Below are 16,906 nucleotides of genomic sequence, written 5' to 3'. Positions count from 1 at the left end.
GGGGGGGGGGGGGGTGGCACACTGGGTAAATAGGCTACGGACGGGCAATGGCAAGATTTCTTTTTCTTTAAAACATTTCAAAACTGTGTTCTTTTTAGTTTGCTTTATTAAAGCTATGCAAAATGTTTATCCTACGGCAATAAATTGAGTAAAAAGTAACTAAAAATCGCGTTTTATAATGACCAGATTGGGTTTGTTTTTGTTTTTTTTTAAATTTGGCTTTGTGTAAGAAAAGCAAATTTCTGATGTTTGTGGAACGTCGTTAAAGTGCAACAGTTCTGAAAGTTTTCTATAAATTAATCTTGCTATATCCCATCAGTGGGCCCTGATGTAAAGCTCTGTTATCCAGGAATAGAGCAATTGTTACACCTTAATTTTGATCTCGGAGGGGGGTTACACACACCAGTTGCCCATCAAGTTACAGTCCTTTAGTTACAGTTTGATATGAAATGAATAAAATTTCCAACTCAATAAATTTTTTATATCCAGGTGGAGAACCCCAGCGTGAGGAAGTAGATGAACCCCAGCGTGAGGAAGTAGATGAACCCCAGCGTGAGGAAGAAGATGAACCCCAGCGTGAGGAAGTAGATGATACCTTCAATTGATTAATTTCCCCTCCACAGGAATACATCATAACATAGCATATAAAAATTGTTTTTTAAGACCAGGACTTATGTTAGTTTCTTTCCTTCATATTTAATTTTAGAATTTTAACTTGATAAAATATTAAACAAAAGCATTGAAAAATAATGTAGATTTTTCAATTTTGTTACTAAACCTGTCAGAACTATTTATTAAAGGTCCTAGAAAATTTAAGCCTGATTTGTTAAGGCGTTTTTACATTAATTAAGATAACTATTAGAGAACTGTAAAGATGAAATTTGTTTATGTTGGTTTCTATATTTTATGTTGTATGCTTGGTAGGAACTTGTAATCTGAACTCTTCTTACTGACTGAAATTTTAAAGAAAGTTCAAGAAAATCTCAAATCTCTATCTGTATCAATCCTCTAAAACCTGCAAGAAGAATGAGATTAATAAAACTCTCAACAGTAAGACCAGAAATGTAGTTTACATGTGAGCAGTGTAAACCACAATATATCGGACAGAGAACAAGGTCTTTAGCTGAAAGAGTTAGAGAACATATAGGTTACATTAGAAATCTCCATACAAACCAGCCTACAGGAGAACATTTTAACCTTCCTGGACATGAACTCTACCATCTAAAAGTTAGCGTTCTAGAGAAGGTTTGGGACCTCGGAAAAAGTTTACTTGAAGAACGAGAATCTAAATACATTAGAGATTTTATGACTGAATGATGAATGAACAGAAAAAAATAGTGTTTATTTAATTGTACACTGTAATTAAGTATGTTTTTTTTTAAAAAGAGTTGTTTATGTCCAATTATTTATAAGGGTTAAATACCCCTTCTTAAACAAGCCACCGCCTCCCTCCCCCTCCCCCTGATATCCGCAAAAGTTCATTAATTAGATCGACCCCCACCACCACTCTATACACATACATCTAAACAGTTTGTTTTTAATTTTTGTAACAGAAACAATCTCAAGGAATAATAATTGTCTTAAAACATTTTTTTTAAAGTGAATATTTGAAAATTATCTTTTTTTCATCTCATAATCTGAGTTCGTTTCCCTTATGTCCATTTGACAGCCCAAATTTTTATTTTGAATAATCTGTTTTGTGTGTTTATCTTCTTGTGATTTTTTACAATTTTTTTTATTTTTTTTTTATCGATTTTGATGGTAATTATATCGTTTGAACTGACGAGGGTCAACCCAGACCGAAATATATTTTCAATAAATGTGGAACTAACATCTACTTTTTTTTACTCTACAGAGGTTTGGTCCATCACTATCACCGAATTTTATATCTGTATCTTTATTTTGTTTCGGTTGTGAATTCAAAGCCATTTAAATGTGCATTCGATGTTTTTCAACTTTCTTTAAAATGTGAATATAATATATCGCAAACGGGTCTTATATTGTTATTTATTTCATTCAATGTTTGATATTATTTTCTCTTCACAACAAATTGTAAATAACATAATAGTCCATTTCAATATTTAAAGCATAAGGTGACTATTTCAGGAGCAGCCGTAGTACATTTAAATTTCCGAGCCGGGTCAACCTTTCCGGTCCCAGTTTGAACTGTATCGCCGGGACATTGGGTAAATAAAGCAGACACTCAATAGGACTAGCCGGTGCAACTTTATGTTGTATTTACTTTTATTGAAGGGTCAGGGGTGCGTGATTTGTTTGATATATTTTTGTAGTTATTTTCATAATGAAAAGTATTTTGTTTTAATATATAATAAAACATGTTAGAATTTTCAATTTTTATATATTTAAATTTTTTGTCTTAATTCTGAGGTTGGATTAATTAAGAAAAGTAACTGCCCAGATCTACCTAGTTAAACCATTGCTACTTGGGATATTAATTGATTCCGACCTCTTTTCACCATATCATCATTTAGATTTTTTTTTTGATAATCACTCAAATAAGTTTGTTGTTTGCAATTTAGTTATGCCAATCACAAAGTACAAAATTCTTAGCAATTTGTTAGTTAAATTACAGGGTGTCCCACGAAACGTGACAGTTGGTAAACAGTTTAAAATGTTTTCTTCCACAATTTGTTAACTTCTTTAATACCAAAGTCAATAATAAAAATATTATATAAGAGTCATATTATAGTAAAATTAATTTTAAAGTAAAAAATATTTGAGCAAAAGATTTGGTGAACAAAATAAACTGCAAACAGCCTTTAATATCTAATACAGTGTATGGAATATGACATTCAAAACTATTTACCAACTGTCATGTTTCATGGGACACCCTGTAGTTTAAAGTATAAACGACGATTAAAATTAATTCATCAGTTTTCTGGTCACTTGTAGCTGTAGATTTCTTAAGATCTAACTATCACAGCAAGGGTATATATTTTCGAATGATATTAACAGGCAAAAGAATTAAAAAAAAATATTGAATTAAAATCAACTGGCAAGTTTTACCCCTCTTGGATACTTATTCAAAAATCCATTTATTATAGTTAAAACCAACTTAAAGGGATTGTCGGCATAATTTCAAGTTATTATTAAGATGCATGTCCGATTCACAATTGTTCCCCTTAAAACCTTAAACTGAGCAAAAATTATCCCCGTTTTCATGTTTGAAAATTAATTTTTTTTGTTGCGTTTCTTTATAAAAATGACTTGCAGAATATGCAACAAAAACAGAAATAAATATTTAAGTAATAATACAGTTTCTAAACAGGAAAACGATGTTGTCTACCTCAGTATTTAAATTCAAATCCGTGATTTGAATTGATTTTTTAAGGACCTGATTACTTGTCTCCAACTCCAATTTTCTAACCCCTTAATCTTTATGGTGTAAACTTTTAATATTTTTAGAGCAGTAAGGATATAGGGAGTAAAAATTTTGATTTTGTAACGAGCAATGAGTTGTAGAGATTTGTAAATCATAAATAAAGCTATTAGTTTTGATCATAGGTAAAACTGGGAAATTTATTTAATTCCTAAAATCAAGTAATCGTGAAAATGATTTATAACAAAAACTGGTTGAAAGGGACTACTTTCTACACATTTTGCTTAAGCTTCTTTTCATGATAATCTTTTTAACCAGCTTAGCTTCAGTTCTAAACAAATTGTATTAGCACAGTATAGCTAGGCTTCAGCTTTAAATGAGAGAGCCCTGAAACAAATCAGTAGCTGGTTAATATTTGAACAAGGGTTGGTTCAGGATATCTAAAAAATGTTGTCCGATGAATCCAAACAAACATCAGTTCTCTGTTGAAGCCGTCGAAGTTTTAGTCAGATGCTTTAGAGTGAAGGTTTTTTTATATCGAACTAAAAAGTTGTTAATTAAAACATTCTGTTTAGAATTATTAAAAAGTTACAAATTTGTTTTAGAAATATAGCGCCACCTCTATAATATTTAATTTAAACCAAGAAGACCTAAATCCAGTAAAATCCTTTTGACGGACTTATCCAGTTGGGTTTCCAATCTTTTCTGGCTCAATGTTTTCAGTCAAGGTCTGATAATTTGTTAAATCAAAATAATCTACAACTTCAAGATCTTGAAAAGATTGAAAACTATGCTGCTATCCGAATTCTTTTTTAATACTTCATTACACCATTATAACATAAACTCTGGTCAAACTAACTAAACGGAAAAGATTATATTTATATATTAAACATCTAATATGAATGAACAATTAATGATGAATTAATTGTTCATTCATATTAGATGTTTAATATATATATATATTAAACATCTAATATGAATGAACAATTAATGATGAATTAACATTTCAATTTTCCTTTGTCCTCAGATTATTCTTTTTTCTCAATTAAGATTTAGATGTTGAAAAACAAAACCGTACTGTACATATATTGTATGCAAACTGAGGGTACAGTACTGAACATTACTAAAAGCTGCATAAGAGAACAATTACAATAAAATATTTTTTATGTTTATATCAGGAAGAATAGCTCTAAATCAAAACTAAAGAAAAACAATAAAAATATTTTGGTTACGAAGAGAGACATATTGAACTAAGTCAGAACTAAAAACATTAATGGATTTCATTTTAAATAATGATCAAATTAATGCAGAACAGCTTTTTACCAGAGAACTGGTTTAACTCTTCACAGAGAACTGGTTTAGCTCTCACCAGAGAACTGGTTCAGCTCCCAGCAGAGAACTGGTCTAGCTCTCAGCAGAGAACTGGTTCAGCTCATAGCAGAGATCTGGTTTAACTTTTTGCTAAGAACTAGTTCAGCTCCCACTAGAGAACTCGTTTAGCTCTCACCAGAGAACTGGTTCAGCTCCCAGCAGAGAACTGGTTCAGCTCCTAGCAGAGAACTGGTTTAGCTCCCAGTATGTATTAAATATCAAGGAACAGTTAATGTAACATAGAATTTCGGAAATCTTGAAGAGGAGGTCTAGAGAATATTATTCTGCAGCCGAGTCAAACCGTGTTTAGCAGATTTATCATCCTTCAGACATATAGCAAAGGTGTCATCCTATAAAAGTATTAAGTATAAAAGATTGTCGATGATCGTTGATATTTTTTTAGAGGCAAATCATTTTTATTTTAAAATATTACAAGGAAAATAAATCGTTTTTGTTTTTTTAATTGAATGATAACCTCTGGGGAAAGACAAAGCGGAATCCTGGATCCTGGTTTTAGGAGAATTTAGGAACCATGGGAAACCAATACGGTTTACCGGGAATCATATGTGCTAAACTCGAAGGAGTTCCAAAACTCGTTCTCTAAGACGGATCCAAAAACTTACCTTCGCCAATAATTTTGCCAAAATAAAAATCTTTTGTAGTATTTTTCTTGGGAGGAACGCCCGTAGACACCTTCCTAGTTACAACTGTTGGCACAACTTCTGATTGAATTTTCTTCTCTGTTTTTATTTCTGTGCTAGAAGGATTCTCTAGGACTGGAGACGGTAGATTAACTGGGGTCAGGCGACGCTGGGTCTTGTTGTGATGAGTTATTTCTGACGTATTTACTGATAATTCTGACGACAATCCATTTTTAGCATGGTTTGGATCCATTTTAATCTGTAAATAATTTAATCATGGCCTTTATCTTCACATTATCAATAATAATTAGAATAATTATAACATCGTACATTTACGCTGCAAAAAAATAAACTTGTCTAAGGCTGTACGTTGCGCGGCACTTGCGAAGGTTTCAATCAACTAATCAATATTCAAAATCATTTCAAAATCAACTTTATTGTTTTATGTCGTATCAATTGAACTAATGATCGATTATACATATTCTAATATTCTTTTGAATGTTGTGTCCCATTAAACAGAGGTATATTAAGTGACGATTCCTATTTTGTCTTTATTCTGCATAGGGGGAATTCATAAAAAAAATCGTTTACAGTGGCGTAAATAATGAGGCTGGTTTTGAGGGTTCGGCGGGGTTTGAGGGTATGGCAGGTGTACAGGGTATGGTAGGTGTTGAGAGTATGGCTGTTGTAGATGATAAGGCGGTTGTTGAAAATATGGGTCGAATGGCTGCTGTTGATGGTATGGCTGTTGTTGATGGTATGGCTGTTGCTGATGGTATGGCAGGTGTTCAGGATATGGCGGGTGTTTGGGGTAGTGTCTTTTGCAGTGCCCCTTCATTTGTTCCAGGTTCTTCAGCTCCTGAATAGAGCAGTATTAAAAGAAAATTTATTAAATCTAATTTATTAATACAGGTAAAACTAAATCACCCAAAAATAAACAAAGTAAAAAATTTGATTTATATAAAAAAGTGGTTTAACATAATTACCTTAGGACATAGCTTGCATTTATATGTTACACCATAAGCTCGCCTTACTTTCTTTTGCTTCACATGGAACTCAACATCTAACAAATAATTTTTTTTGTAGAGATGGAATAATGAGGGTTGCGTAAATCCTTTTATTTTAAATGTAATTATAATTATATGACTAAAAATGCATTATAAATGTATCATTTGGATTCTATAAAACTGTATTTGTACAAAACATTTGAAACTGATTTTATTTATTATGTTTAGCGCCCAATGGTGTTATTTTGCAATGAATTGATTCTAGCAATTTGTTTATTTATTATTTAATGTATATTACTTTATTGTTTCACACGGGCGGCCACAGGGGGGGGGGCGGAGTTACTTCCCCCCCCCTCCGACGGATTAAAGGGGGGAGGCGAAACTCTCCCCCCCCTCGACTGAGATTTTGAGGGGAAAAATGTTCCCAATTTGATTAATCGTATGTTCAAGTTATTTGAAGGAATTATGATATTATTGAAATACAAGTCAGTATTTGTTTGTCATTTTCACTTTAATTATGCTTTTAACTATGTAAATTGTACATTATACATTGTACAAACTGTTTAGATTTTTGCAAGAATACAGTATTATATGTAAACTTTATAACTGCATTCTTATACATAAAAAGTATAAGCATGATCTGTACTCAGTAGTTCTTTACATATTAACCCCGGCCCTCTTCTAAAAATGGCTACATTTAATTTTAATTGATTGCTTTTAAAAATTTTAACTTATAAAAAGAAATATTTTTTAAGATTTAACAAATTAAGTGAAAAAAGACCAATAGTATACTGCCTAAAACTGAAAAAAAAATTTTATTTAATTTTATTTAGTATTTTATTTTCCTAACAAAATAAAAATGAAGTTCTCACATGATATTTTTTCTGTTTTCAGAAGTTCTTGGTCCTATTTCTAAAACTTTTTGTTCCTAAAAAATCTCGTCCCCCACCTCCTCCTGTGTCAGCCCCTGTTGTTTCATACCTTTAATATCTCTGAAAGGGTTATTGGAATGCAGGCACAGGCAGAAAAAATCTAGTTCTTTACACTCTTCCTGAAATAGGATGGTTAAAAACAAGAAATCAGTTATTTATTTACTGCGTTAATCCATTAGTGACGAGACAAAAAAATCTTTCCGATTTCGCTGAAATTCAAGTTTCAATTTTTTTCAATGAAGGGTTGTGGGAGTTGTGGAGATACAGGACCCGGTCAATTTTGTCCGGTGTCACGTAAAATAAGGCCCGGGCGTTTTATTTGGTCCGGGTGAGTGTTACATGTGAAATCCATGTACAAAATTGATAGGAGGGGGAAGGGGGGTGGGGGTCAAAAAATCGTATATTAGGAAATTACCACTGCTTAGTGCTTATGTACAAAATTGATAGAAGGGGGGGGGGTCCAAAAATTGTTTACTTTGACGGACACGTCGGCTCGGCACCGGTCAAAATTGACCGCGGGAGATGGCTGACCAGGCCTGTTGACTCGTCACTGTCTTCTGATGTAAAATATTGTAATAAAAATATACAAGGGTGGTTTTTATTTACTATACTGGGGGGAGGGGGAGGGGAAACAGGACAACATTTGGTTTAAAAATGAAGGGGCTAAAAAATAAAAACCTTACCGAGTCACTAATGGGTTAATTTCATTTTGTGTGTGTCCAAACAAACTTATCATATTCAAATGTGCAAAGCTTACATTATACAAAAATGAAAACCTTAACAGTAAAATATTTTAATTACCTTTAGATGTTTGATTTTATCACCAGGTGATGCAAAGGTGATGCTGCATCGGGAACACTTTTCCCACCGGGGTTTGTTTCTTCTTTTCTGTAAATATTTCTTCATAAGCATTCAATTAAACATTGAAAATATTGAAAACAATGCAACCTAAAAGTTATGCTGAAGTGGTCAATAACATTCATACATCTATATATAAATTCGGTTTGTCTGTCTGTTTGTATCCAATAAACGTCGAAACGGCTGAACCAATTGGGCCCACNATCAGGGTTGACCCAACAGATAGAAATAAGATTAGTAGCGATCAAAAGCGCTTTTTTATCGCATTAAGCCTATACCCCCTTTCATTTTTCGCGAACACTCCCTTTAAGTGCATTTGATATTGTTACAAAGCAAATAGCTTATACAAGACACTTATTAAATAACTAATTTTGTGAAATGGGTCTGTCTTCACTGCACAAATGCTGTATCTTATACTCATAGGACTTTTTAAAGTTATGAATTGATTTTGAACGTCGTCTTACTTTTTCATAGTTTTCTGGTTCTCACTGTATCTACATGATTAATATTTTCTTTCTTCAAGAATTCAGAAGCTCCAAATAAAACCCGGTTTCCACCAAAACTTCCAGGAACCAAATATAATAAATTTGAGTTAGGTCGCTGAACTAACTATACCTGCTGGTTCAAATTTGAATCACTGATTCAAATTTTAAGATTCTCGAGGATTAAGCCGGTAATTTATGATTTGAACTGGCGGTAGGTAGCTTAGTGACCTCTCCGATTTATTAAAGGAATTGAGTTTTTGTCACAAACTTAAATTTTTAAATCCCTATATCTTTGGAACCTGATGGAGTAAACCTTTGATATTTCAAACTTAGATTATTTGATCTAACAGTATACTTAGCTTGAAATAAAAAAGGTCTAAGACATTGGGTTCCAAAGATATAGGGATTGGAAAATCAGAGTTTGTGGCAAAGACTCAATTCCTTTGGTCCCAGGCTCGGTATTTAAGGGAAATCCAAAGAGTCGGATCTACACTACAGCCTCCTCATTCAGGAAAGAGGTTGGTGGAAACAACATGAAGTTTTTATCAATGAAAAATATCAAATGAGTTTGAGGTTTATTAAATAGATTGACGACCCCCCCCCTGATATTTGTTAACCTTAAATTAGAAATTCACTTTAGGATTGCAGAAGATTAACATTTTACACTGAAAAACATGTATAAAACTTTAATCTTATATCTATGCATAAATCTTTAATCTTAATATCCTATTAAAGTGGAAAATCATAAAAAATCATGTTCGATAGTATTTTAACTTTAAAACATGTCTCCTTCCCTTCCCCCCCCCCCCCCTTCTTCCTGCAATACCGATAATGTCTATGAAATCATTTATTATTCGTAATCTCTCATGTTATAAATTTTGAAATTATTTATTATTCGTAATCTCTCCACTCTCCAGCTATAAATTTTAAATTTGTTGTTCATTTCTTTTACAAAGCACTATATTAGTCTGCAGGGATCATTACATTTTAATATTTCTAATAAGCATTAACCCTGAAAAAAATTAGTGTTAATTGGTGTGTAAAACAATGCTAATCCCGTTTATTTTTCTACTCACACTGAACTTTAAAATTTATAATGTATTCAGAAAGAAATAAGCATAAATTAGCAAATACGAAAAATCTTCAATTAATGACTGAATTTTATCCAGGACTCTATAATTGGTCGTGCAGTCACTGTGCCTAGCCTATTTTTGTCCCAAAATAGCTGAAAAAATCAAAGACGACCTTTAAGTCGACTCTAAACTAGCCATCAGTCAGTGGTCAGCGATTATACCAATATAATGAAGACGACTTTCTAATTAGGTTTTGATTTATATTGAGTTTTTGTTTAAATTCTAAGTTTACAATTCAAGTAAGAGAAGATATTAATTGACAGTTTCTCTTTGTTTCCTTGTTTATGTGTATCTAAGCTGTTTGAGAGCGTGGTATAAACAAAGAGAATAGAATATATATTAGAGGGGAATTTAGAAAATCCCTCAGTATGAATTTTTTCAGTCCCTTTCAACCTGAAAGGGAGTTCAAAGTGTACAAATCATGTAAAGGTTCACAAATAATATGCAGTAGAGTACATTAATACAGTATGTTGCCTAGACTATCCATTTTAATTTTTTTAAAGCTGTTAAATAAACTTTATAATGAATTAGGTGAATAAAAACATCATTTTATTTATAGTTATAACGAAAAATCATCGTTTGTAAAGTGAAAGGCATAGAGTCTATGTGAAATGATCATTGGTTAATTATGAAACCAGCCTATTTCATAATTTGGTTTTCTTTTTAATATTAATTTTAGATTCTATAAAATGATGTTCCAGGACCCAAAAGGTTATATAGCACAAATATGTGAAGTACACCTGCAGTATGGAAACAGTACAACAAAAAAAATTCCACTCTAATTTATTTTCTATTCTCTATGGGTATAAATCATAAATTGAAATGGAAAGTCGTCTTCATTGTATTGATGTATACGACGGCGACTGAATTTAGTTTGATTCCGTGTACATTTGTCCTTAGATTTTTTTTTCAGTTATTGATTTGATAATTTTACAACTTTTCTTTTCCTTTCTTCTTTTTTTCTTCTAACTTATTTTTCTTCTAATAAAATTGAAAGCTCTGCCTACTCCAAGATGTATTCACTTGGAAAGGACTTCCAGAAAACAGCAGGGTCTAAAATGAACGAAATCCAAAATGTAAAAATAATTCCACACCAGAAGGAAATAGGTAAACCTTCGAAAGACACTTTAATTGAAGCTGAAATTATTGGAACTAGCTTAAATAAAGACCTTGAAACTCAGCTTGAGCCTGCTGAATATCAATATACTGAAGAGACAGCTGTGACAAAAATCCCAAGTCTTCCGCAATCAACACATTTTCCAAGGTTCTTTTCAGCTGTTGTCAAACATTCAAATAGAAAAATTAAATCAGAATCAGAAATTAAAGGTAAAAATCGAACATTTTTGACTAAAAAAGACTGCAAGCGTAAATTCATAGTACATGCCATGCAAAGATGGCAATGCTCGATTCACAACGGTACTATTGAAACCTTTACCTGATTGATGATGTGAGAGATATTATTGATTTTATATGGTTAAAAATTTTTTAATTCTGATAATTCAAAAAAGTTTTTCTGCAGTAGAAATATTGCTAATTAATTCATACTTGATCAAACAAAGCTTTTAAGGCCTACATTCTATATTAATGAAATCATAATTAAGCGAAAAGTCGCTTAATCGGGTGAAAAATCTTGATGGCATCCGATTAGAACGACAAAAGTTTCTTATTTTAAACAAAAAGTCGCTTATTTTAAACAAAAAAAATCGCTTATATTGCAGAAGAAATTGGTGACTGCCAAATAAGCGACAAAAAATCGCTTAATTTTAACAAAAATCGCTTAATTTTTACAAAAAAACAACTCTTATTTCGCAGTAGAATTTTACAGCTTCTCAGTAAGCGACAAAAAATCGCTTATTTTGCAGTAGAAATAGGACATTTTAATCTTTTCATGGAGGGTCATTTGAAATAACGTTTACAGTCCTTTTAATGTTGGAAATTTGACTTCATGATGAAAGACTTTTGACTTAATAACGTGTAAGCTTTGAAATTTCAGGGTAGGCGACTTTTAACATTTAACCATTCGGGACTTTTGATTCAACGATGGACGACTTTTGACTTTTAAAAACACACATTCTAATTTTATTTCAATGCAGGAATGGAAAAAATAGATGTAATCTCAGCTCCATCTATTGGCGGGATATTAAAACAAGAAATATTCAAAATATTTCCAATTTTTACAACGCCAGCTCCTTTCCTTACTACACTTAAGGTAGCATCATTTAAAAAAATCTCTTTCAATAAATTTGTAGATTTTTGTTTTGTTAACTGCAAGCTCACTCACGAAGGATGAGACTGTAGAGACGATTGTACGGAATTTTACTAATGCATGGAAAGTTAATTGCTGTCTCGTTTACTCTGCGTACATATTGAAACCAGTTCATTCTGGGTGGACTTTGTAAACTAGAATAGATGCACGAGTGTTCGTCTGGTATCCGAGGAGGTTTAAAACATTTAATTTTGATAATTATGAAAATTCACATAATAGTTTCCAGAATATTTCATAGTTTATTTTTGTGAAAATGGATTGCATGTCAGGCTTCGACATCCGTCTTGTGTTTACCTTTCCGCCCAAAGACAGTACACTACAGTACAAAAAATGCGTACACCTCTGAAATAACTTTCCTTGCATTAGTACCTTGAGTTCTCTGCAACTGTAAAAACAATGTTTTTTTTTGGCCAAATCATTGTATTAAAAGACTATATTTAAGGCGGAAGACTTAATTTAGTTAATTTAATTTAATTAATTTTTAAGATTCATTCGTCTTTACAATCCCGTCCTTTGTGGGTAAACCAGTATATCATGACACAAATGTATTTGACATGTTTAGACAATGGAAGAAAGAAAAAATCAAATTGTGCGAAACAAATTCAAAGGCATGCTCAGCTAAATCCCCACCAGAGACCATTTTTCCATTATTTCTTGCACACCGAAATTTTCTCCAGAATTTAGCGTAAAAAGCCTATCACTTACCTTTATTGAAAATTTCAAAAGGCAAGCAAACATGATTATATAAATCAATAAATTGTGAAAAAAAAAAAAAAATAAAGTTAAAGGCCATTAAGAAATTTTTTGAATAAAATAACCTAAGTTTTGAATATTAAAGTGTTACACAATAAGGGTGCATTATAGATATAGGGGTTAGAAAGATAACGTATTTACTAGGACACTATGTACATTGTACGTACATTGTATTTTTTGTATGTGAATTGTTTAACAAAAAGATAAAAATGGAATATTTTTTTTAGATTTGCCCAATTTGCGCAATATTATCTAATTGTTTAAAAAATGTTATGTAAAATTTAGTGCAAAATCTGTGCCGCTTGATACGCAAGAATTGCACAAATCATTGCAAAAAATGTGCGAGAAATAAGCGTAATATTTGCGTAAAATGATCTCCCTTTGGTGAAAGCCCAAATTTAGCTGTTGATAGTGTTTAAATGCTTAATTATCTAACAAACACTATGAAAAACTTAAATAAACTTTTTTTGAAAATAATTTACAATATTGTACAAATTGTACAAAAATTACTAAAATCTAAGAATAATTAATTAATTAATTAAAAACATAAAATAAAATATTGTTTTCCCTTTTAAGGGTTTAAAACGAAATATTTCAGAAGACTGTGAAATTTAGTGATAAAACATGCTTATCTTTCAATTGAGTCAATTCATTTAAAAAAAAATGAAAGTTCTGCTGAGATGTTAAGGAAATTAACGGAAAATATGGATATCATGGTTTCCACAGAAACCAAAATACTTCTTTTCAATAAGAAATCTTACCAAAATTTACATTTAATTTGAAGAAAATTGAATTGAATTTTTTAATTTTGGTATACAACAAATTCTCCAATTCTATTCACAAAAAAATCCATTTGTTTCTTAGCAAAATTTTTAGTTATTTGTCTCTTAGCAAAAATTTTAGCAAAAATTTTAGCAAAATATGCCAAAGTGTTATATTATTATTTTATTATGTTATTTAATATATTAGTTTTTCGTATACTCTAGAGTGAAATATGGCACTTAATGTCTGAATGTAATTTTCAAAATTAATCCAGTCTCTGTTTACTATAAAATTACATGGGTACTCTAAGGTTGTATAAGGTTAGATAGATTGTATTACATCCGCCCAGCGTTACATCCTTCTTACGATACTTACTTTATCAATTTGATAGCTGTGGCCGCAGCGCTCGAGACCCAGAAATTGTTTTAACCCAACCCAACAGATCGGCTATCCCTTTGTCAATTTGATGATGTGGCCAAAGCGCTCGGCCAACTAGCCTGTCAGCCGCAGCACTCTGCCCATAAATTGTCTTAACCTAACCTAACCCTACAGATTGGTTTCTTTTAATGGATTCTATGTCAATTGATTTTTTAAGCCATAAAAAGACTATGCAATGCTTCATTGAACCATTGAATCATCATATCAAGATCGTCTTAATAGTCTCATCTTTTGTGAGTAACCCTGTAGAAGCAGAATGATAAAGTAAAACTAGGAATTGAGTCTTTACCACAAACTCTGATTATCTAATCCCTATTTCTTTGCAACCCAATGTCGGAGGCCTTAGATATTTAAACTACTGTTGGATCAATTAATCTAAGTTTCAAATATTAAAGTTTTACACAATTAGGTTGCATAGACAGAACAGAACAAGAAAAAAGTAAAAATCTTATTAAATCCTATAGTTTTAAAGAGATTTTTAAACGCCAAACCAAATGAATTTACGGCAAAGGAATTGAGTGTTTTCCACAAAACCAAATCTTCTAATCCCTTAATCTCATTAACCTGATTGTGCAAATTGTTGATATTTTAAACTTAAATTATTTGATTTAACATAACTCATAGTGTGAAATAAGGTCTACGACATTGGGTTGCAACATTATAGGGATTAGAAAATCAGAGTTTGTTTCAAGGACTCAATTCCTTTAAAGTCAGAGTGTCTTAACTTTAGAACACATATTCACCGATTAAAAGAAATTTTTTCATATTTGCTATTTTTTTACTTTTTTGTTGGACTATATATTTTGAATATTAAAATAAATAAAGTGTTTTACGATTTTTTTTGGAATGGAATGGAATGAGGATACCTCAATACAGGATGATTTAAAACCTTCTGAGACTTTGGAAAATTCGATTGAGCTGGGGGGAGATCATTGAAGCTCCTCTAGTTGTAGAAGATATTATCAAGGATAATACACCTGGAAAATCCGATTGAGCTGGGGGAGATCATTGAAGCTCCTATAGTTGTAGAAGATACTATCAAGGATACTACACCTGGAAAATCCGATTGAGCTGGGGGAGATCATTGAAGCTCCTATAGTTGTAGAAGATACTATCAAGGATACTACACCTGGAAAAGATTCTAAGGATGATTCAACATCTTTCCTGGAACAGGAGAATCCCTATGATTTGATAGCAATGGAGTCAGAATCCCAAGATTTGTATTTAAAAAGAAAACACAAAGAACATGTCCTAAAAATGTGGGAAATAAAAAACGCTGAAAAATCTGCGGAAACTTTTATGAAAAGCGTTAAAAGAAGAAATGAGACCAAAGCTGAAAATAATATTTTAATAAAAAGAATCAGATTTCCAGAGAACCAGGGTAAAAACCAAGGTTAACTATAATTGTATTATGTAACATGTTACTAAACAATTTAGAGTTTAAGAATAATCATAATTTTTTGTTTTAGAAGATGAGTTAAGCAAGAAAGTTCTACCTTAAATATTTATCCATGATTTGGTAATCTATATAATAAACCTGTTTTCTCATATTTATATGTTCGCTTTAGCTGGCCAAACGGCTGGACCAAATTGTCTAATATTTTTAAAGAAAATCCATTGGCGGTCATCCTGGGGTAACAGTAACATAAAATAAAAAATTTAGAATATTTTCCAACGTGTTTTGAGGATTCCACGGGCAACGCCGAGCACTATAAGTAGTTCTACAGTGGCGTAAATAAGGGGGTTATTGGGGTTACTTCCACCCTCCCTTAGTTAATCCTTGGGGTAATTACCCCCCCAGAATCTTAGAGGGAAACTTTTTTATGTTACTTAAAATAAATTCAGTTTTTTTACAGATCTTTGTAGTTAATGTAAAATGAATGACTATAATGAAGGATATAAAACAAGGTGAAAGCTGAGAGGTAGGAAATGAAGCCTTTATTTGACGGAGTTTGTAAATGCCAGAAATGTGTGGAAAATTCAAATCAAACCCAACTAAAACCAATAATTTGATATACATCATGATATTTTTCTAGGGGGGGGGGTAAAAAAAATTTACCCCCCCCCCTACAGAATCCTTATTTACGCCCCTGTAGTTCTAGTTAAAGTTCTTCATTTTTTAAAAGGAAGTTCGGAAGAGAAACGTTTTAACGATTTAGATTTTTGTAAAGTTAATTGTAAAGAAGAGACATAATACCAAAATCCAGTTTGACGTCTATTTTATGTATCTGTGCAACTTGCTGGTTCAGTGCCACCATTTACAATAATAATCTAATTTGTATTTCACAATGTAAGTAAGTCATGCTAACTTTTTTATTTTATAGAAACGCGCAATTTGATTATATTTTGAGATTTTTATATTAGAAATATTTGAAATTCAAATATTCTTTTGAATTAATAGTATTTGAGGGCTCACCTTCCTCAAATGTCCTGACAAACTCAAAGGTCTTAGAAGTCCCAAACTTCCCAGAAGTCCCAAACTTCCCCCTCTTTGGACCAAGTAAACCCCCACCTGCGCTACAGTTTGAAGATCAACTGGAAAATGAGGTTTACACCGAGGATCATCCAAGAAAAAAAAATTTTTCCGTCAGGTATAGAATAGAGTTGGGATTTTGGGAATGAGATAGAAGTAGTTCAAATCGAGGCTAACACTTTGGGATTGCGCTTAGCTACAACAACGACTGTACTCAATATTTACAGTGTAAAATTTTAGATTTAATTCTGTGAAAATGAGGAAAATCCACCAATAGAATATAATGCGTGTTTTGAACAGATTTAACATTTAAAAGTTTTGGTCCTTGATAAACTACTTTTATTGTCCTGATAAACCACAGAAGTTTATCAGATAAACCTCGTTCAACTAATTTCGAACTCATTAACAAATAATATAGACATGTATATTGCATATGGTGAATATTCT

At 31.9% G+C, this 16,906-nt stretch overlaps 1 protein-coding gene across 1 annotated transcript; it reads right to left on the bottom strand.

The window, feature by feature from the left end:
* Nucleotides 1–4,980: 4,980 nt before the first annotated feature.
* On the bottom strand, nucleotides 4,981–8,342 carry LOC111710304 (uncharacterized). The gene is made up of 6 exons (XM_023484359.1): nucleotides 8,093–8,342; nucleotides 7,341–7,410; nucleotides 6,339–6,415; nucleotides 6,008–6,211; nucleotides 5,405–5,611; nucleotides 4,981–5,061 (listed from the first exon to the last, which is right to left on the bottom strand). The coding sequence occupies exons 1-6, from the start codon at nucleotides 8,201–8,203 to the stop codon at nucleotides 4,981–4,983; spliced, it is 750 nt and encodes a 249-aa protein (XP_023340127.1). The 5' UTR covers nucleotides 8,204–8,342.
* Nucleotides 8,343–16,906: the final 8,564 nt, after the last annotated feature.

This window comes from Eurytemora carolleeae, unplaced genomic scaffold, assembly GCF_000591075.1.
Source record: "Eurytemora carolleeae unplaced genomic scaffold, Eaff_2.0 scaffold944, whole genome shotgun sequence".
In the NCBI taxonomy this organism is placed as follows: Eukaryota; Metazoa; Arthropoda; class Copepoda; order Calanoida; family Temoridae; genus Eurytemora; species Eurytemora carolleeae.
This window is presented reverse-complemented; position numbering and strand designations above follow the sequence as displayed.